General features: G+C 41.2%; 1 protein-coding gene across 8 annotated transcripts in view; it reads right to left on the bottom strand.

The window, feature by feature from the left end:
• The window catches only part of srcin1b (SRC kinase signaling inhibitor 1b), a 169,923-nt gene that overhangs the window by 15,235 nt on the left and 131,911 nt on the right, over positions 1–22,777 (bottom strand). For 7 of the 8 annotated variants that reach the window (XM_087844932.1, XM_087844930.1, XM_087844934.1 and 4 more), the window contains 10 exons: positions 22,322–22,411; positions 19,741–19,781; positions 19,444–19,467; positions 14,251–14,411; positions 12,530–12,705; positions 10,906–11,036; positions 5,725–5,872; positions 1,441–1,738; positions 792–1,137; positions 465–607 (listed from right to left, as the gene is read on the bottom strand). In XM_087844932.1, coding sequence (XP_087701058.1) covers positions 465–607; positions 792–1,137; positions 1,441–1,738; positions 5,725–5,872; positions 10,906–11,036; positions 12,530–12,705; positions 14,251–14,411; positions 19,444–19,467; positions 19,741–19,781; positions 22,322–22,411 — 1,558 coding nt within the window. The remainder of the gene's footprint in view (positions 1–464; positions 608–791; positions 1,138–1,440; positions 1,739–5,724; positions 5,873–10,905; positions 11,037–12,529; positions 12,706–14,250; positions 14,412–19,443; positions 19,468–19,740; positions 19,782–22,321; positions 22,412–22,777) is intronic. The other variant, XM_087844931.1, reaches the window with a different exon arrangement.

The following is a 22,777-nucleotide window of genomic DNA, read 5'->3' as shown; positions in this document are numbered from 1 at the left end:
ATTTCTAATAGATTTGAGAAAAGGCAGACATTTACGGCATCTACCTAAAAAAAAAAAAAATAGAAAAGTTCCCACCAAAACAATCCATATGCATTAATAACACTGTGGCAAATACAGAAACTTGATCTATAGTGTGAGCTGAAAGAGGCAGCATGCTGCTGTGAGCCTGCAGCAAAGTCTGCAGAGATCTGCCAAAATCTGTGTGTGGTAAAAACCTGTCGACGTAGCAGCATGGCAATAATCCTGAAAGTGCTGTTAAAGCTGTTAAAGCCTGGTTAACTCGCACTAATCTGGGGAACCATGTGACCCTTATTGGAAAAGTGGCTCAGAAAATAGATGGATGTATTCAAACATGATCAAGTGATCGGTTCTGTGGCTGTTATCTAAAAAACTGAAACTGTGGCCCAACAATGAAGGTATGACTCATGTGTGGTTGTGGATACTGAATCCTGACGGAGTCTCACCTTCAGGTTCTTGGAGGTGACGATGACTTCTCCAGTTCGGTTTGTGGTGAGGCCGTGAGCGGAGGGGAAGCTTCGGCGAGGTGGAGGCGGAGGAGGAGACTTGGAGGGCTTTTCTGTCCGATACTTGGCCACGTTGAGGTCCACTTTACAAATAAACAGATTTTTAGTATTTTAACTTTCATTTTATTTAAATAACACCAGATTACAACAACAGTTGCCTCAAGGTGCTTTATATTGTAAGGTAATATCCCCCCCCTCACCCCAGCTGGTTGGGGGTGAGGAGAGGAAGACGGCACAAAAGCTCAGATTTCTGAAACACAAACTGACCTGAGCCTCGATGCGAACCAGCCCCCTCCATGCTGTTCAGCTTCTGGGCAGCCAGCTGCACCTTTCCAGGCTGCTGGTCCCCGCTGGGTGTGGTGTTTGTAGTGATGGAGGTCGTGGCTGTGGTCCCAGCGGTCCCAGCTGCAGAGGTAGCTGCGGCGGACGTTATTGGGATGGTGATCTGGGGCTTCGGGGGCACCGCCGGCTTGTTTATGTGCCTGGCAGCGAAGTCAAGGTCGGGGATGGCTTTCATCAGCTCTGCCTGAGTCTCTTCCAGCAAGCGATTGATGTCCTGGGCGCTGAACTGGGTCAAGCTGGCACGCTTCTCCTCCCAGTCCCGCTCGGCCGCCTGACATAAATACAGATATAGACAAATGATATGCCCTAACATGCAAACTAGTAAGAGGCAGAGCTGGAAACAGATAACCGAGGCAGAGCGAAGCAGTTTGTTTTCTAACGCTGCGTGGACAAGTGGAATTATAAACAAACTGCTGGCGTGTGAACACGGTCTCATGGAGGGATTTAAGTACCTTCAGATGCAATTTCAAATGTAAATGGATATTTGCCATCTGGCCCATCCTGACAACGTGCACATTAAGATTGTTCACACCAGTAAGATGAAGAAAAACAGTCGTAATGAGCAGCTCGTTACCAGTCGCACTTCGGCGGACACGGACTTATCAGGAGGACGCCGGCTCGGCAGCTCATCGAGGACTCGATTTCTAAAGGTCATCGTAGGGTGGATGTCCTGCTCGGGGCCCGAGGTGTCCGCGTCGCCGGCAGACACGGGCATCCAGTTGGCCAGGCCGGCGCTGGTGCTGAGATCGGTGAGGCTGAGAGGAGGACTGTTCAGGATGTCGAGATCAGAGGTACGACTCAGGTCATCGGCTCGTTTCTGCGGTTGGCTGGAGAGGTCCTCGGGGCTCTTCCACACCCCCTCGGTGACTTGTCTTTATAACAAAGGGGACAACAGAATAACGGTAAGGTCCTACACTATGTCATCAGCTAACACGATGAAGTCTATTGTCATTGATTAACCAGCTTTTATTACGTTGACCTTAAACTCTGGTAACGAATCATAAATGATCCAAACTGTTGCTGATTGACTGCAAAAACTCAAATATCAAAAACCTGAACTGTTGAACCCATAAAAAGGCAAAAATGGTGCCAGATTTAAGTTTGGCCTGACCATTTCTTTATGTTGTAAAACACTGCACCTGTAGAGGAACCTTCATTGCGTCGGACAGAAAGCCTTCAACGCATCTCAGGATGTTCCAGCAGAACGAGGCCCTTATGGTCTGATCCTGTTTATGGCTCAAAGCTGTAAATGTTGAAGTAAATACGACCCTGCTCCTGGTTTTTCCACCTTTGGGTCTGAATTAAAATCAGCTCAGGCAAACTTATTAAACCCAAAGCTCCTATTAAATGTTTTGACTGCCTTAAAATCAAGGATGGGTTTGACTTACTTACTTTGAAAGATTAAGTCCGGATACTATCGCTTAATGTGCGTGTGAGTGGGTTTTTCCCTTGCTGTTGTTCATTTATTTTATTATTTACTTTGTATCTGTAATTTTATTTTATTTTATCTCTTCTTTCCTCTCTGGCTGGGTTTTAGTTACACTGTTCTGGATGGGTGGGGGGAGGGGGGGGGCACGACTGTTTGTTAATATTGCCGTAATTGTTGTTGGAAGCAATTCTTTGTTCAATAAAAATGTATGGACTGCTTTTTGACAATCGTGCAAGTAAAGATCAAGAACAAAATGGTTATGAAAGTTTGCACATGAACCCGTCCAAACGTGGACCTTTGATCAGGATGTCACATGATGTCACATCTACACAAAGCTTCAAATCAAACCAGGCGCTTTGTAAAGCCCTGACTCTGAATGGGTTCTTTTATTTTGAAATTAACTGGCTTCTCTGTGATACTTCTGTCTATATCTTCCTGCCCTTCCCTCTGCTACTGAGAGCTACTCCTCAGATGCTTCTGGAACATCTGCCAGACGTGCCATCGCCGTTTGGGGCGGGCGCCATTAGCTCCCGTGGTCACGTCGGAGCCTGAATGCGACACAGCTGCGCCCGGCACATCCCGGGTTCATCTGTTCTGTGTGACAGTTTTATTTGTCTGTTTGTGTCTATAAATGTAACGATGTTTGCTGCCATCTTCAAGATGATATTTTCAGTCCGTTTTTTTTACCTAGTTAGATAAGGATTATTAAAACAAACATCGCTGCAGATCACCACCGAGGGGAAGTGATATATCACTCATCGCACGAACGATTGAATTACCGCATATGAGGAACTGAAGAAAGATGACACAGCTGAAATAATCAGCCATACTTGGTGTACCGGAGAGGAGTTTCTCACATATTTTAATCCTACTGATCTTACATTAAAGTCCTGCAGCTCCCCAAGAAAACCGGCATCAACATTTTTCTGAGATTTATAATCCCGTTTACAGGATTCAGACTTCTTAATCTCAAGTTCCCAAACGGCTGCTTGGACAGTTTTTAAGTTTCAACTTTTGCTTTCAATTAAAAATAAATACAAAAACCTCGACATGTTATCATTTTGATATCAGCAGAAACGAGGCGTGCTGTCTGACGACCAGAACGTTTAACCATGAATCAGAAATACCAACAGTGGAAAGGAGAGACCGCTGCGCCCGTCGGCTCTGATGTTCTCGGTGTTCACAGGACTCACGGGGATTATTCAGCGTTTGGCAGCGCAGTCATGCATCAATTCTGATTTTACTTCCTTAAATGTTCATCTTAAACATATAATTGGGAATCCCATAAAAGCTGCATTCCACTGATTCCACATTACAACGAATCCTTTTTCAATCCTGGAACTTTGTTTTGGATAAAACACGAAATTAAATAAACAAATTGCAGAACTTTTATGTGGTCGTTAGCCTTTGTTTCTATTAAATCTGTGTAGATGTTAATATATACCGATCAGGCAAAACATAATGACCATAATTGCCTCTAAAACGAGTGTAACCTCAATCTTGAGCAGTTTGTGCAAGCTTAATTAAATTCTGAGTAAAGGCAGAGATTCTCGCGAACACACAGATGGACAGACGCCTCGGCGTGGCACGAGCTCATCGTTCTTTTTGGCTCATAGACTGTATATAAACGATGGGTGTAGTCACTCTCACTTGGTTTATAAAGTCGTACTTTTGACATCTCGATGTTTGAAACCAGATGTGGCGAACCAAAGATGGGCAGGACCAGAGATAGGCAGTAACGTGTTACTTGTAACGAGTTACTGTAATCCGATTACTTTTTTCAAGTAACGAGTAAAGTAAGGGATTACTATTGCAAAAACGTAATTAGATTACCGTTACTTTCCCGTAGGAACGCTGCGTTACTGCGTTACTAAAACCGTAATTTTTTTGCGAGAATGTCTCATGACAGTGACGTAAGCGAGTGCGACGTTCGTGACAACAGCTGTGTGCAGATCAACAATGGATCATATATCGAGTGCAGAGAGAGTATGAGCGTGCAGCGTTAAAAGCGTGGAAGTACTGACCTTACTTTGAGTTTGATTCCATAAAAAGTGACAAAAACATTAGTGTCCGTTGTGCGTGGGAAGAAAACTTCTTTTTACAGCGAAAAACACCCCTAAACTTCCAAACAAGCACTGAGTAGCTACGACGTAATGGGAAACTCACAGAGAAACTCGCGGATTCTTCCACTGACCGCTGCACACCTGCACCAGGGTAAACCTCCGCCCACCCCACTCCTGCTTTACAGGTGAAAATAGAGCAACAGGACCGCTAGTCTTTGACTTTATTTATTTTCTGCTGTGTTTTACTTGCATCTATTTGAAAGACTGAGTGTAAACACACACAAAATATATATTATGTGCTGGAATGTGCAGAAAATAAGTTTAAATATTAAACTAATTTCTTCCAGTCAGAGAATGTTGCAGATAATTACATTTTTTGCTTGATGCATAAAGTTAAAAGATTAAAACTAATAAAACAAGTTTTAAAAAGAGACTTTTCCATTTGATTACATTTTGTATGATGATTATGCAGAAAAAGTAGAATTGGGCTGAAAGATCTATCACTTTATCACCTATTCAGGGTGTAAATCGTGTTTTTAAAAAGTAACTAAGTAACTAAGTAATTAATTACTTTTGAAAATAAGTAATCAGTAAAGTAACTGGATTACTTTTTTGGGGAAGTCATTAGTAATTAGTTACTGATTACTTTTTTCAAGTAACTTGACCAACACTGGTCAGGACACCACCCGCTCATATTGCAGCAGCGTTAAACATTCAGTCTAATGCATTAAATTCATCCACCCAGGTGGGGCTGCCAGCTGCTCTACTGTAACTTGCTGAAGTGTCTGAGGGGGAACTTCCAGGAGCGACGGTGGTGCGTCCCGGCACACGGCAAATAAAAACTGAGCATTTTGCTCTCACCAGACTTGCATCCCTGTGCTGCATCCAAAAAATGAAAATCAAGTTGAAATCAAGATGCTGTTTTTAGACGATGGAGACGATCCAGAACACATCACAGGGGGAGAAGCATGAGGACACTTCTACTGAGAGATCTCAAATGAGCAGCTGTGATGAAAAGAAGTCAGAGGTGAACGGCAAAATGACCGTGAAGTACGATTTTTGATTTATCCAGGCTCGTTCCTAAAACCTCCATCAAATGTTGTGTATATATTGTAGTTTAATATCCTTATTTAAGTCCTTTTATAATCTGTAAATAAAGAAAAAACATTTTTTATAATCAAATGATAAAAAAAATATTTAAATAATTGATTGGTCCTGATGAGACTGACGTCAGCTGTGTTGTCTAAACCAAATTACTAAAAAATGATGACTGACTGTGTGGTTTGATGTAAATCTTGCAGTAAATACTTGAGCTGATCTGCTTTAATAACTGAGCGAGGGTTCATTTCACGTTTAAGTCGAGTACCTGCGCAGCGTGCTGAGAGCATCCGTCATGGTGTTGCAGCGCTTCAGCAGGGCATCCAGACGATGAGGCTCCTCTTTCAGGAACTTCACAGCCTCCACCTCCACCCTCAGCACCACGCGCATCTTACTCTGAAGGCTCGGGAACTGGTCTGCGCAGGGCGGGGAGGAAAGAGGCATCAGTGAAAACAAAGCTGTGTGTCAGAGAGAGATGCTGAAATGTTGATGTGAGAAGAAATAGAGCCGGAGAGCAGGGACGGCGGGAGGAGGCGGATTACAGGGAAGGGGACATAAAGGGAAGACGGGATGCTGTTTCTGTCTCCCAGGATTTTCCTGTCATATCCAGATGATTCCTATGAGGAGGGCTCAGCGGGGGTCAGCTAAACAGGAAGTAAGGACATGTTAGCTTGTTGTAACATCTGAGATGTTGGATTTCAGCAGAAATGGCGGCGCCTCAGGGGCGTGTCCTGGGCCATGTCTTCTTATCTGTACATAAACTTTTTTAACATGTACAGATATTGCTCTGTAGTATTTATATGTCCTGTTAGGGTGTGTGTTGGTAACAAGCTGTATACGCCTCAGATTCTGACTCTTCTTCTTCTGTTTTTCATAATAAAAGAAATGCAGAAAAGAAAGTCGTTCTCCACCCATGAGCGGTTAGAAGAATGGGTGGATGTTGGTTGAAGTGTTAGATATGTTAGCTTTGTTTTATCCATTGTTCTGTTTTTCTTGCCTACTGATTATGTTTTGTTCTCTCACTTCTTGTTTCTTTTCCTTTGATCCCTCTCATTTCCCATTTTATTTTGAAGGTTAGTTCCTCATGTGGTTTTCTATAATTTTGCTTCCCTCCTCTTTTCTTTTCCTGCCCTTGTTTTTAAAAAAACATTTTATTTATTGGTTTTTGTTTTTCCATAATAAACATAAACACAAAGAACAAACTAGAGGCTGTGAGGCACATGGGAAACTGAAGATGATGCGACTGCTACAACAGTCACTTTAAAGAAATATGACCAAGAACAAGTTAAATAAATAAGCTCCACGTCTTACTGGATGAGAGTAAAGATCTTTGCTTCCTGCTAAATCAAAGTTAAAATCCTGCCCCTTGTATAATCAGGACCCATCTCCTCTTTAAGGCCTCATAGTGCCGCATCATCCTAATAAAGACCTACTTGTTGTTCCTAGAGGATTTAGAAGTAGACTTGGAGGCAGAGCCTTCAGTTTTCAGGCCCCTCTTCTGTGGAACCAGCTCCCAGTTTGGATTCAGGAGACAGACACTATCTCTACTTTCAAGATTAGGCTTCAAACTTTCCTTTTTGCTAAAGCATATAGTTAGGGCTGGACCAGGCGACCCTGAATCCTCCCTTAGTTATGCTGCAATAGATGTAGGCTGCCGGGGGATTCCCGTGAAGCACTGAGTGTTTCTCTTCCTCTCTGCATTGAATCATTAGTTATCATTAATCTATGGCTCTCTTCCACAGCACGTCTTTGTCATGCTTTCCTCCTCTCAGCCCGATCAGTCGTGGCAGATGGCCGCCCCTCATCGTTTTCTCTGTGTTTCGCTGTAGGATCTTTACTTTACGATACAAAGCACCTTGAAGCAACTGTTGTGATTTGGTGCAACAGAAATAAAACTTAATTGAATTAAAACTTGCAACTAGTGAGTGATTCCAAGAGTTTTCCATCTTTTATAAATGTTGTCACTGTTGTCTGATTTAGAGTTTTCTCTCTATTACTGGCCGATCTGTAGCTCACGATAAACAGCGCATTGAGGCTGTTATTGTGATTTAAAGCTGTATAAATAAAACTGAATTGAAATCAAATTGAACTGCTTCTGAGACCTATTATGGCATTACTGAAGAAACCAACCCTGAGTATCTGGTTTACACTTAAATAATTCTTCCATTTGAATGATAAATAAAATCTCTTCAGTGTGCAAAGGTGGGAGGAGAGGTAGACGTCCAAGTTAAGCTTGTATTAAGGTCTGATTGGGTTCACCTGCCCCTTATCTTGCTTCTCTGCTTAGTGTGCATTTAGTATGCGTCTTCCCTGTTGTTGGATTTTATTTTCCTTTTCAGTAACTTCCTGTTTATGGTCTAACCTGCAACACTTTTTATTACTTTTTAAAAAATAATTCCTTACTTTCAGTCCCTTTTCTTTTGCTGTCTTGTCATACTAAGAACTTTTAAAACCAACTAATTAATATCCAAGAATAATAGGAGATTGTGTTCTCACCTATGCGGCAAGGAAGAAAGAGTAGTGTTGGATCTAGTGCCATTGGAATATCTTACATGTGTACTGCACTCAAAAACAGTTCAATTCTTTAAGGTGTGGGAACCATACTTGAATTATGTGGAACCTGATGTTTCTAATATTATGTTACAAGGATTCTCTTGAGTGTACAAACTGCAGTCCCCCTTTCTGGACTTCTTTGAAAGGCCCACAACTACTGTTACTGAGTAGTCCAAGGAAACCCCCCCCCCCTGTCTTTTTTTTTTTTTCTTTTATGAGTCTGTTTGTTGTTTTTTGCTTTTGTTTGTTTTTTTCTGTTTGTTTTTTGGTTTATTTGGGGAGCAGGCTGCCAATTATTTGTTGTTTTAAGGGTTAGGGTGGGAACAAGATTGAAATTTTGGAATATTCGGAAGCATTTTGTGTTATTGTATACATTGTATTGGAACCTTTGTCTAATAAAAAGACCTTTGAAAGAAAAGAGTGTTCAAACTGCAACGTACTACTGGGACCACAGGTATTGTACTGTATTGTATTCTCTCTTTATTTATTTATTTATTTATTTTAGATGGAACTGAGCTGGTGTTCTGTGCTTAGTTATCAGTCTGTTTGTTTTTGTTTGTTTTTATTTATTTATTTATTTTTGGTTCTGAATTGTACACTTCATTATGTTATGTAATTATGTACTATTTATGAAAACAGAAAAACTAATAAAAAAATATATATTAAAAAACCCCCAACTAAATAAAAACTATTTTTCCCATTAGTTCACATTAAATATAAAATAGTGGAGGACACTGTTAAACGTGTAGGATCCAGGCTCACAACACAATGAGCTTCAAAGAGATTTGGAATTGCTTGTTAATATTCAGGATAGAGACATGAGTACACAGGTCAAAGCAGCAGGAACAGAGGCCAACTGGAACTTCATGAATATTAATTAAAGGACAATAAGACTCATAAATATTAATCTGTGTGTCTGCATAACATGAAAATGGACAAACACAGTATTTTGGCAGTGTTAGCACCTGAACTGTGACCTGTAACTACAGTTCTGTACGTGGGGAGATTTCATGATTATCAGTGTTTGTAAGAAACATTTGATTATTTGAGTAAAGTCGTGTTAGTGAGTGTTTACACCATCACACGCTGGCTTTTCTAGAAAACTACATTAGTAGAAGCACATAAATATTACAGGGAATTTATCTGCTGTATTTCATGGCACTAAAATAAATTTTAAAAATCTGGTTTCTGGCCACAAAATATTTGCAATTACAGTGATGCAATTATGATGATACGAAGCTTTAAAAACAAAGTGTTTCAGCTTCATTTAGATTCACGTCTCAGCACTTTTCCTTTTGCAAAACAAATAAGTGTAAAAATGAATTTGTAAGGGACCACTTTCAGAGGGAGATTACTTCAGCTAATCCAGTCTCATCCTGTAAACAAAGATATGTGTTAATGTCTCGCTGGGCCGCAGCAGAGGTGAAGCAACAGCGCTGGAAAGTGCAGCGAAGCCTGGCAGGTGTTTGAAACCTTTGTCCTTTAAATTTGTTGCAGTTTAAAGTTAAAAGCACCGACAGACACGGAGCTGCTCACCAGCAGAGCGGTGGGGCATCATTTGCATATAGCAGTAAAATTAAAAAACGATTATCTTAACTAAGTGGTTAATTTCATTAACCAGTCATCGGTACAGATGTTCCACTAACGCATCCAAATCAGTTCCAATACAAAGATCAGCATGAACGCTCCCCCAGTTGTTGTAATACAGTTTAATATCCAGAAATTCATGAAAAAGAGGATTTATGACATTTAGCAGTTAGAAGTCAGCAGGAAGTCACGGCAGGTTGCTAGTTAACATCTGAAAATGATGCCGCATGCTCTGAATTAATTCTAAAAAGAAACTCAAAAGTAAAGCACAACGATGGACGTAATCAACGATGTAAAAATAAACACCAGCGCTGTGTGGAGGATTGGTGACAAGGAAATAAAAGAAAGAAAGAAAGAAAAGCACCTGGACTTCTTTAGAAGCTTCTTCACTTTAAGAGCAACTGGTGGAGAATCCCAGGTTTTGAGAGTGTCCCTAAGAGGGTCGTGGACCCACTATGGATCCTAATCACACGATTAGTTTATCACAGATTAACACACATCTCTTTGGACTGTGCGAGGAAGTCGCAGAAAACATGCAAACTCCACACAAGAGCTCGGGAGAGCAGATTCAAACAAACAGCTTTTGTGCTGCGAGACAATGGTGCCAACAGTCCCTCAGTGCAAGTTGGAACATAGCATGTTTGACATATAATAATTTTCTATGTGGCATAAAGCTACAGAGATATGGTCGGGCTAATATAAACAGATTATCAGATTATCATTAAACTGTTATCAATAACAGGTTAATCTTCCTGGTGGGCAGCAACGAACGGCAGGAAGACGAAATAAACATCAAACTTCAGCCGAGAGAATGTCTGACAACAGTTATTAATTTGCTCATCCATGGTTTGGATGACTTTCTATGAATGAGTCTTGATGCTAAGCTAATGTCCACACTAAAATCTTAGCCAGCCCAAGAGTGATTCTGGACTGTGGTGTGCACCGTGTGATTAAAATACCTTAAAGGTGCACTGCACATGAATAGTGCTGCTAGAAAGATGGACAGAAAGACAGCTGGAAACTTCTGGGGGTCTCATTTCATGTTGATAAAACAATATAAACGGCGCACTAAAGAAATGAGAGCCTCATCCAACGCAGGACACGACTGCATCAAAGACTGAAACACAGAGACGTAACACAAAAGGTGAAAGGTCGAGGAGTTAAACACTCCGGGGGTTAGGGAAGGGCTTCCCGATCAGTGATGGCAGATGTAGTTTATGTCCTCTAGTCTCGTTAAATGAGAGGATTTTAAAGGGTCGAACATTCAAAACAAACAAAACATCACAGACTTGGTCATGACAGCATTTACTTTTTAGCTCAGTGAGCGTCTCTCCCAGCATCCTCAGCTCTTTGCTCTTCTGCTCCACGTCCTGCTCCGTCACGAGCCCGTGATTCACGGACGAGTTCCTCTGGAGCTCCTCCACAGACTTCTCCAGGTCGCTGTGAAGGACAGAGGCTCGTATCACTCAGTGCTGCTGACTCGGCCCAGATTTTACCATCATGGATGATTTTTTTCCCCAATATTTCACTTTGATTAATATAAATGTCCTTCTTTCATTCGATAAACTAATCAATAAGATTAACATTTCAGATTTATAGCACTGCTGGGTGAGCAACCTTTTCTCCTCTCACTAAAAAATTAGAGACATTTGTAAATGTCTTTTATTTTGAAAGTGTAACCGTTCACACCTGAATTCACTGTGGATGCCGTGCAAATTTTAAAGCTGAGTGTACGACTTTATTCATGTAATGGACTACTACTGGCTTCCAAAACATTTACAAAATAGTCCCATAATTGTGCTTGTTTCCAGCACCATCGTTTAGCAGATGACTGCAAAGGGTTTTTTTTTCTGGTTTGATTTTGATGTGAAGCTTAAACCAGAAAAAATGAACTTCAGCTAAACATAGCAGGAAACACTGTCTACACTTTGCGTAAACAACTGGAAACATCATGAATCGTTCACCTCACCGAACCAACCGAGCTGTGCTTGTTACTTAACCCTTTAAGACCTACCATAGAACCAAGTCCGCCAGAGCTTACATTATATTTTTACATGCTGTGGAGCCATTTTTGGGAGCATTTCAAGTTGATATACATCAATACAACCATTATAGCCCAGATTTTAATAATATGTCTGCATTAAGTGCATAGTAATTACATAAATTGCAAAAAAGTGCAATAAACTACAAAAAAATTGAAAATCGTTTTTGCTTTTTTAACATATATTTCTAGTTAGAGAAATTTAAGAACCTTATCCCTCAAAACTGTAAATACAAAAAAGTTGCACAAAATAGTTTCCCACCACAGGAAATTTATTTTGAGTGTCTTCATAGTTTTATTTTTGAAATACACCAATTTTTATAAACTGCATGAAAAACGAAAATAAATATTAAAATGCAAATTTGCAAAAAAGCAGCATATGCATCAAAATAAACTATTTCCAGCAGTGCAATATGAGTCCTAAGCATCCCAGAAACCACACAGAAAGTCATAAAGTCAAACATAACTTTTAAAAACACCAGTATAGGCTCATGAGGCCCTGATGGTAAAAAACTACATTTCCCAGAAAATGACGTCACTTCCGGTTTTGGGCAGGTCATGGCGGACATGCGATAGTTCACGCTGATGTCTAATCCAATGTAGGAAGTGTTATGAACAGCTGATCGGATCGGCAAAGGATGTTTCTGGAATATTATGTTTTTGTTGCTGCAAGTGCTTTTTATGCAGTTTTTGCAAAGCTATATGTGGAAGTAAACTGTGACTTAGGACAAGCTGATGGCATAAGATGTAAGTACAACTCCTCTGGTTTCATATGCAAAACAAATTTTTGCACTAGCTCACGTGGTTGCAGAGCTGCCGGGATTTAAAAATAGTTATGCAAAACAGAGCGTGCCCGCTCTGACCAGCTTTAAAGGGTTAAGATCAAACTCACTGCAGCTGTTGGATGAGCAGCTCCTCCTGGTTTAGGTATTTGAGCCTCTCCTCCTCCACTAGGAGGCGCTGTCTCTGAAGCGGGTCCTCCTGGGTGCGCATGGCATCCAGCATCATGAGGCTCAGCTCAGACTCCGTCTGTCTCAGCAGGGCGAGCACCGAGTCCTGGTTCTCCAGCTGGGAAACAGAGTCACAGCTTAAAACTTGAACTGGTTTCCATCCACACTATTGCCTGAGTGCACGCACCCAAATATTCAAACTGCATTTGTGAGTTTATGAGGTAAATGTACTGAAGTTAAAACTTACTCTCCTGAGGGAACAAACAACATCTGGTGTGTTGGTCTGTTTGCAAAAAGAGCTCCTACTCTGTTAGAGGAAAACTCCCCAATAATCCTTTATCTTAATCGAGGGACTCGACTCTAACAGTGCTGCAAGCTGCACATATTACATATTCCCCTTTGAGGCTACCGCACAGAGATAAAACCCTCTTAACTCAAGGGTTACACGGCTCTTTTAAATAAAGTGCAATAATATGAAACATGGATCAAAAAGTAGTTCTTAAAGGATTCTATAAGTTCTACATTTTAAACAATATATAATAATAAATGATGAAAATAAATGTATATTATTCTCCTAATCTTTGTGAACTCGTTTCACTTTAGTTCTTTTCTAAAAAAATCAGCTTTTCCTCTGCTGCTGCAGAGCCGAGGAAGTGAAACAGAGAGCAAAGGAGCGAAGCAGGTAGAGCTGATCAACGCTATTCAATGTATTGTACATTATTATTAATATTTGGTCCAAGCTTGCACAACCTTGCTGACAAAAACGTTGACATCACGGGAGGGGAAAAGTGTGGCTGACACGCTAGTTTGCATATTTGAAAATAGTTTTCAGTCAAAATCGTCTGTTTACAACGATGGGGAAGATGAGACTTGGCATAAGATAATCAACAGAATTTCTTCGTCATCTATTTGCCTTAAACATGTGGTGATTCAGTTCAAAGTGGTTCACCGTCTCCATTGGTCTAAAACTAGACTGAGCAAAATCAAGGATGGGTTTGACCCCACATGTGACCGGTGCAAACGAGAGCCTGCTTCCCTATTTCACATGTTCTGGACATGTCCAAAACTGGGCAGCTTTTGGAAAAGCATATTTGAAACCATGTCCAACATATTTGGTGTTCCAATTGCACCCTGCCCGTTTACAGCTATTTTTGGGGTGACGCCTTGTGATGCCAGTCTTTCCAAATCACACTCTGATCTTCTGGCCTTTTGCACTCTTTTGGCCCGTAGAATGATATTATTGAAATGGAAAGAGCCACTTCCACCTGTATATGGGCGATGGGTTAAGGATGTCATGTACTATACTCAACTGGAAAAGATCCGCTACGCTGTTAAAGGTTCGGTTCGGAGGTTTTATGACACATGGCAACCTTTTCTTACTTACTTTGAAAGATTAAGTCTGGATACTATCGCTTAATGTGTGTGTGAGTGGGTTTTTCCCTTGCTGTTGTTCATTTATTTTATTATTTACTTTGTATCTGTAATTTTATTTTATTTTATCTCTTCTTTCCTCTCTGGCTGGGTTTTAGTTACACTGTTCTGGATGGGTGGGGGGGAGGGGGGGCACGACTGTTTGTTACTATTGCCGTAATTGTTGTTGGAAGCAATTCTTTGTTCAATAAAAAGACCTTGATCCAAAAAAAAAAATCGTCTGTTTACAAACCTGCATGTTGCGTAGCTGTGACAGCTGTTTGCGCAGGGCGTTGGTGTTCTGCTGCAGGCTTTGTAGGTGGAGCTGCATCTGCAGACGGGACACCGTCACAGGCTGGTTGGGCCCCGAGGGTGGAGGAGGCATCAGGGCCAGAGGAGCAGATGGTGTCAAAGCTGCCCGGCAGAAAGTGAGATTCATTTCAGGGAACTCGTTCATTCCTTGTATTGGTATTTAGAGCTGATAGAAAATTGTCCCAGAGCACTGTTACCAAATCAAAGGCTTCAAATGAAATCTGCGTTTTGAGAAACATCTGCTGGTTGACTGCATGAATGCAGAATATACTGGATGTTTGCACATTTGAAAACAGAAATCCAGGACAAGTTCTATCTGTGCTGCGGGTCAGAGGTGGAGATTACAGTCTTACGTAGACTCAACAGTGATAAACAGCATGGGGAGGCTTCGGGGACAAACAGGATCGGGAGTGAAAAACAGCATTTCCGCTTAATCCGAGAGTCTCGTTATAGAGGCGCCTCCCAGACAGCCACAAAGTGTGAGTGTTTCTAAATGAGAAAATCCTCTTGAATGGCGATGAGTGCTACGTTCTGACACACGCATCATGCAGAACAAGACAAAGGGAAGTAACTGGAAGACAGTCAGTTAGTAACAGCGGAGGGGGGTGTAAGAGTTGCATTTCAAGGCTTCTTTTAAAACTAATTACAGCTGTCCACACCAAGACTGTAACACCTCAGTGCTGACACCTGTGCAGGTGAGGAAATGGTTCTGTGTATAACTGATTATGGGCACAGTTGCTGCAGCTCTGCAGCTCAACCAGAATCCAGCACAGCCTTCATCTTTCTGTAAGCTTTTAGCTGCCAGCAGAGTCCACAGATAAGAGCTCAAGCAAATCGAACCTTTACTGACTAACTTTTATCATTCAGTGAGACACGCAGATAGAAATCTGACAGGAGGAAAAAGGAGCAGCTGGAGTGAATGGGAGAAGTTAAAATATAAAAATCACAACTAAAACGACTGTTCAGAAGAGTCTAATTCAAGTCGCAAGGGACTCAGAACTTATCTGTAATTTGCGATGAAATAAGATATGAATTGAAATTGCAAAATATCATCTTTTTGGATCCTTAATAGGAAAAAAAGGAGGCTAAAACTGAACACTTTATGTGAAGAAATCAATGTTTCTAAAGATGTCTGTGAAGGTTCTCAGTCATCCAGGTCATCGTGGTCAAAGGAGCTTGCAAAAAAAAGCGTCTGGACTTCTTTAAGTTACTTGAAGACGTTTCACCTTCATCCGAGAAGCTTCTTCAGTTCTAAGGTCAAATGGTGGAGAGTCCCAGATATAAACCTAGTGGGAGTTTCCCCCCACAGAGGGACAAAAGGACCCCCTGATGATCCTCTAATCGCCTGAGCCAAGGTGTGGAACTGTGTGTGGGTCCCAATCAGCCAGAGTTTCGGGTGAGTTCATTGTGAAACCTGGCCCCACCTTATCATGCAAACTCCTGAGGTCAGATGGCCCAGGATGTGAGTGGGCGTTAAGGCGTCTGGGGAGGGAACTGGGGAGGCGGTGGTTTACGACACCAACTGTCTGCCATCTATAATCCAGTTTTGAGTTCCCTCCCTCTGTGGGGCGAAACTCCCACTAGGTTTAAATGTGGGACTCTCCACCATTTGACCTTAGAACTGAAGAAGCTTCTCGGATGAGAGGTGAAACGTCTTCAAGCAACTTAAAGACGTGCTTTTCAATGTTTCTAAAGATGTTTCTGCATTTCCCACAAGCAGCTAATTTTCTGACGCAAACGTTCAAACATCAAACTCTTTTGGTCGCCTGCTAATTCATCCTTAGTTGAAAAGCTGAAGGGAAACTTTGACAAAGCAAAGAGTTTGTCGTGTCCAATTTAATGCAACTCAGCGATTTCTCACTCAAAAACACAGGAAAGCTATGGAGGACCAAAACTGCCAAAATTACGATGCAATAAAGAAAAAAATAAATGGCTCAAATTAAAAAATGCGCATAATGTAAGGAATAATCCACTAAAGAAATGTATTTATTGTAGTTGATACGTTATACCCACACACACATATTGTTTTTCCTATTTGATTCTGTTTTTTAAATATACATTTTATTTTTTTATAGACAATTTTACGAATCATTTAATTATAATTTTCCAGATATATTCCCTGGCTTCTTTCTTCATCTCTGTTTCCATGCAACATTTGAGCACAGCTGTCATTTGAAAAAGTGTCGTGAGGTTGAATTTGGATCCATCTGTTGTCTGATGGTAGAATGGATGACAGGAATTAAAATATTCTCTGAGCCAATCATCATATCATCAGATAACTCAAAAGTCTGCCAGTGACAACTTAGTGAGCACGCGAGCTAAGGTTAGTCAGCTACTGCAACGAGTAATATGTCTGGATTATCATATAAATAGTATTTTAGGCGTGAGGGTAAAATTACGATTGACGACAGAAACGTATTCGATTGATGGAGTGCAGCCCAAAGTCTTCTAAAAAAAACCCTCCTTATGCCATTACGGCACCGCGAAGTGGCTCCCATGACGGTGCATTCAGAGACGCTGCACTTCATGCCTTACTTATAGTGTGTTAAAGTGTCTTATTAACCTGAAGAAGTCTGGCTATTCTCTTATGACCACTACCACCATTTTCTGAGAGAAGACACCTTATTCTGCCAGCTCAATAGATATTTTCTTTCTTCACACATTCTCTCTAAGTGGGGTTTGTGGGAAACTCCCAGTACATCTGCAGTTTCTCTCAGAGAGCCTGTCTGGTACCAACAACCTTACAACCTGTAAGGTTGAATTCAAAATCCTGCTCCTCACATACAAGGTCTTAAATAATCAGGCCCCATCTTATCTTAATGACCTTGTAGTACCATATCACCCTATTAGAGCACTTCGCTCCCGCTCTGCAGGCCTACTTGTTGTTCCTAGAGTATTTAAAAGTAGAATGGGAGGCAGAGCCTTCAGTTTTCAGGCCCCTCTTCTGTGGAACCAGCTTCCAGTTTGGATTCAGGAGACAGACACTATCTCTACTTTGAAGATTAGGCTTCAAACTTTCCTTTTTGCTAAAGCATATAGTTAGGGCTGGACCAGGTGACCCTGAATCCTCCCTTAGTTATGCTGCAATAGATGTAGGCTGCCGGGGATTCCCATGATGCATTGAGTTTTTCCTTTCCAGTCACCTTTCTCACTCACTATGTGTTAACAGACCTCTCTGCATTGAATCATATCTGTTATTAACCTCTGTCTCTCTTCCACAGCATGTCTTTATCCTGTCTTCCTTCTCTCACCCCAACCAATCACAGCAGATGGCCCCGCCCCTCCCTGAGCCTGGTTCTGCCGGAGGTTTCTTCCTGTTAAAAGGGAGTTTTTCCTTCCCACTGTCGCTAAAGTGCTGCTCATAGGGGGTCATATGATTGTTGGGTTTTTCTCTGTATCTATGAAGCGCCTTGAGGCGACTTTTGTTGTGATTTGGCGCTATATAAATAAAATTGAATTGAATTGAATTGAATTGAACCTTCAAAGTCACTTAAATTACCTGATGATTAGTTTGAACTTCAGGAGGTTGTTCCATGTGACCATATGTACATCCCTAAATGAGTTCCTGCCACATGATTGGCCGATATTTTGCCCTAATGAGCAGCTGTCCCTAAAAAAGTGGCTGATGATTGTATACTTAACATTTGCTTTGTATAATACAAACTAACAGGGGTCAGTTACCCAGCTGGCTATTACTTAGCTACTCAATGTGCTTGGCAGTGTTGGGCAAGTTACTTTGAAAAAGAAAATTAATTATAGTTACTAGTTACTTTTCCGTCCACATTTCACCTTTAAAAACTATTTCCTTTGCCTTGTTTGGTATCATTCTTTTCAGCACAACCTCACGTGTCTGAATTTACAGTTTTGTTTTCATTTTGACAAACTGTATTAACACAATTGATCTAAAATCAAACAAAAAAACATAAAATCCGAGTAGAAAAAGTTATATTTTTACTGTAACAACCACAAACATGTTTAATGAATCATATTTCATAACTTTAAATGCAAATATAAATTGACAATTTTAAAATTATATGCACAGGTTTTGCAAACAACATCACAGCCTGATACCTGCAGGTCTGACAGCAGCAGGTATATCACTTCTGTTTCTACCTGGAGACAGCAGTTGCCTCATTGTCCTGACACACAACACAAAACTATCCACAACACTACATAGTGAATTTTTGCACCAATATGAAAGGGCAGGGTTTGTTTTGTCATAAGAGTGCTTGCTAGCGCTGTCCTTAGACAGTAAACGTGACGAAACTATTCAGGAAAAACGCCGCGTATATATTGTTTATCATGACTCTGGTTTTACGTGGCCTATCAACACAATTTAAAAACTGGTATATGTCACCTTGTTGCTTTGTCTTTAAGTGGTCATGTGATTGGCTTACCACGACTACTTTATTCTTCCTCAGTCAAACAGCAGCACTCGTGATTGTTTTGCCCCCTTAGCTCCAGGTGTTGTGCTAGAAAGTGATCGTGATTGCCATCCGCGGGAGCGCGCAGCTGCTTAAAGCTGTAGCGCCCAGATTACTTACAGCTACTTCCGTGCAACTGATATAAGATGCGGTAAGCTGAAGACAGCGTCAACCGTCTGTTTGTTGAAAAATAGTAACGTGACCGCATTTTCTTGTTAGTAACAGTAACGGCGTTGTAATAATAGAAATAGTAATTAGTTAGAGTACTCGTTACTGAAAAAAGTCACTGGTGCTTGGCATCGGTAGTCTCATCACATCCGAGTTAAATTCATCAGTAAACTGATAGTCAGGTATAAAAGTCTCCTGAGGTTATGAAGAGAAAATAAAAAGGTGAACTAGCAAAAAAACATGTTATGCAAATGCAAATAAAACAGAAATATTATTTATTTTAAATGTGTTTCTGTGTATTTAATGGCATTTTTTTTTAAATTAAGCCAGTTTTATTTATTTGTTTATTTAAACATTTCTAATTTTGGCAGTTTAGGCCCTCCATAGGACAAGGGGAAAGTGAAGGACACAAGGTGTCAGAGAGGCAGATCCTTCAAAATGACATGTATACATGTACTAGGAACTCATGGGACTCCAGATAAAAACAGGGAAGGGGTGAGACGGGGGGTAGCAGACACTTCAGGAACACATACAGTAGCTACCTTTCTTTTTTATAGTTCGTCCAGCTAAAACAAGAAGCATGGGCACCAGTTACAGAGCAGCAAAAGCCAGCGTGTACAGTACAGTACAGTATGAGGAAGCTTGCAGAATCAGCCATTACAATCACATATGAGGCTGCTTAAGAATTACGCAGAGAAAATGAAATAGCAGCAGCTCTGTGTGAGGAAAAGGAGCTAATTTATGTGGCTATCAAACAGGCAGCAGTGTGAAGCAGTGACAGGCAGTGATAGGAAATACTTTGTCTCCTTTTCTCTTTTTTTTTGGTAGTGAGCACTTACTGTCAGTTCCTGAGCAGTCACTGGCTGACTCAATCTTCTCCCTGGAAGAGGCAAGTGTTAAAGTACTTACAGCCAGAACACACTATCGACTGAGCTACTGAGAAGCTATTGATATATGGTGGAAAATGTGTGAATGTAGTGTGCGTGCTGCCGTAGTCGGGATATTTCCCTCGCTCCTTCACTATTCCCTACATGATCTACTGTAGTGGGAAGATTGCTGTTTAACATAAATTTACATTTTTTTCTTCCTCAGCTGAAGCAAAACACATATGAATTTTAAAGCTTTTTCCACATCATAACAACCAGAAAAAAGGCGGAAAACCAACAGAGATGATAAGGCCTGCAGTTATTTATTAAATATATGCATTTATTAAAAGGTTTCCCTGGTTTTTGGATGTTAAAATGAACACCCACAAGAGTGACTCAAAAGAAATGTGGGAGGTTCAGGACACAGGAATCCTGGCTGCTACAAACTAAAAGCATCAGTAGGGCTTCTCGCCTTTAACCTTACAGCCAGCAGCTTCATTTTCTATAATATGACATTGCAATAAAGTGCACAACACAGAATCAAAACAGTTTCTCTTCAGTTTCATAAACAGTACTTGGATTGTAACCTGCCCTTCTTCTATTTTCCCACAGTGTTTAAATTTGTCTTATGTTTTAATGATGTTGGGGTACAGCAAATCTGAGGCTTCCAAATGCTATCCTGCTGAGTCTCTAATGCCTCCCACAAACACACACACACACACCAAGAAACACATAACCAAAAAACAGCATCTGTCAGCATGTCTCTGGCTCCAGTAATACCAAATATATCCATCCATCCGATCTCATCTGTTAATACAAAATCCCTGAAAGACAAATTAAAGGACTTAATTAAGGATGCTCGGCTCCAACGTTTGGATCGAATATCAACCCGATCCTACTCGGAGAGCTCGAGTGGGTATCGGTGGCCCCGGGGTGAACTGAATTAACTTCATCAGCACATCAGCAGTGGGCTGGCTGCTACAGCACGGAGGAAGCTCACGGCAAAAGGTCAGCAGTTTGGAGGTTTAATGTTGGTGACAAACAGCTTTTCTCTGGATCTTTGCAAAAGTTTTTGACTTCACCGCAAACTCTGGTCAAACAACTCGGCATAACCAAAACATGCAATGATAAGTCTTTCCCTGTTTCTCTCACAGCTTACTTAGAAAGTGCACTTTTGCATGCACACACAGCACTTTGCCTTAAATTGTTTTTATCAGTCATGGGCACACTGACTGATGCATGACTGGAGTTTAGGAAGTATTGAGCTCTCTAGTGGGCTTTTTTTAATCCTGATTGTTTAACACAAGACCCCTGAAGAATGGAGGGGAAGTGTACTGGTACTGACTTTCAGGAGCAGCAGAGAAGTATGTCAGGCTGGTGTAGAAAATGTATGAGGACAGCAACACAAAGGTGAGGGGTGTAGTTGAAGCGACACGGATTCAAAGTGGGGATGGGATTACATCAGGGATCAGCTGTTTGCTGTGGTGATGGACAGGCTGATCAGTGAGGTCATGCAGGAGTCTCTGTGTACTATGATGTTTGCAGACATTTTTATCAGGTGGAAGAAAGCTTGGAGAGGTGGAGGTACGCTCTGGAGAGAAGAAGAATGAACGTCGGTAGAAGTAGGATAAAATCATGCGTGTGACTGAGAGCGAGACAGGTGTAACAATGAAACTATGAATATCAGAGGTAGTGAAGGTAGATGAGTTTAAAAAGCTGGGGTCAAACATCCAAAGCAAGTGCAAAAGAGAGGTGAAGAAGAGAGTGCAGGCGGGGAGGAGTGGGTGGAGGTGATTGTCAAGGGTGAGCTCAGGTTGAGCAGTTTCAAGACAAAGTTAGAGAGCAGAGGAGGGATAGTGAATATATTGGACAAAGGATGCTGAAGATGGAGCTGCCAGGCAGGAGGAGAAGAGGCCTGAAAGAAGGTTCATGGGTGTGATGAAGAAGGACATGCAGAGGTTTGGTGTAGCAGAGGAGGATGCTAGAGATCTGCCCTAAAGGGAGAATTCAAAGTTTTCCCCGAGGACACGTCAACATGCTGATAGGAAGAGCCAAGACTCAAACCCCTGACCCTCTGATGAAGAAGCATCCTGACATTCCCTCTCAGCCACAGCCTGCCGTGTAAAGCCTGTTAAAAAAGCCTTTATCACACTAACAATACGTTTCTGTTCACTTGATTAATATCTTACAAACTTCGATCACATAAAACTTTAAGCCTGAACGCTAAAGCTGCACGCTGCAAATCTCCCAGCAGTCTACAAATGTTGTAAATGTGATATTTTCTAACACATTATTAACTGAACGTACGTCGTACTTCGTGTACTTTTCTGTATTTCCAAGTTTTCAGGGCAGTGTGTAATGAATGGATCTGTAAATGGGCTTTTGGATTAGCTCAAAAGAAGTGTAAGAACAAATCGCACACTAGGTAACAACTACAAAATGGATTTGTTCGCTTCAGACAAACGTGTGTCTGTGTTTGTGTGTATAAATGAAGTGTTTTCACGGGATTTCTATATGTGTTTGTTGCGTGTGTGTGTGTGTGTTTGTGTCTTACGGGCTTTCTGCCTCAGGCGCTTTGCTCAGTACTCTCTGCAGCAGCCCGGTCAGGCTGGCTATCTGCTTCTCCATCGCCTCCATACGCTCCCTGGATTCAAAGATGCACAGAAATGGTGGCTAACAGATGTTTCATACACATTTTACATAAAAAATAACTTAAAAGGTTTCTCAGTTCTTAGTCCTCATTTAAAATGTAAAGTCAAGGGTAATTACTTTTGAGTTTTTTGTGTTATGAAATCAATGAAATTACCTCCTCACATAAAAATAAATCTACTTTTGTAAAAACAGCAGCTATCAGGACTGAAAAAGCAAATAAGTGTCGCGTGCCAATGGCTCATGAAGCTGGCTCCAAAGTGAATCATTTGCCACAGACTCTCGTGCTAAATGCTACAAAAATGGTTCTGGCCTCTAAGTATAGTTTGCTACATTATAAGAACTGCATTGTTTTAGCCCA

This window comes from Neolamprologus brichardi, chromosome 8, assembly GCF_056152115.1.
Source record: "Neolamprologus brichardi isolate AB-2024 chromosome 8, ASM5615211v1, whole genome shotgun sequence".
In the NCBI taxonomy this organism is placed as follows: domain Eukaryota; kingdom Metazoa; phylum Chordata; class Actinopteri; order Cichliformes; family Cichlidae; genus Neolamprologus; species Neolamprologus brichardi.
The sequence above is the reverse complement of the archived record's forward strand: the minus strand, read 5'-3'. Positions and strand labels throughout refer to the sequence as shown.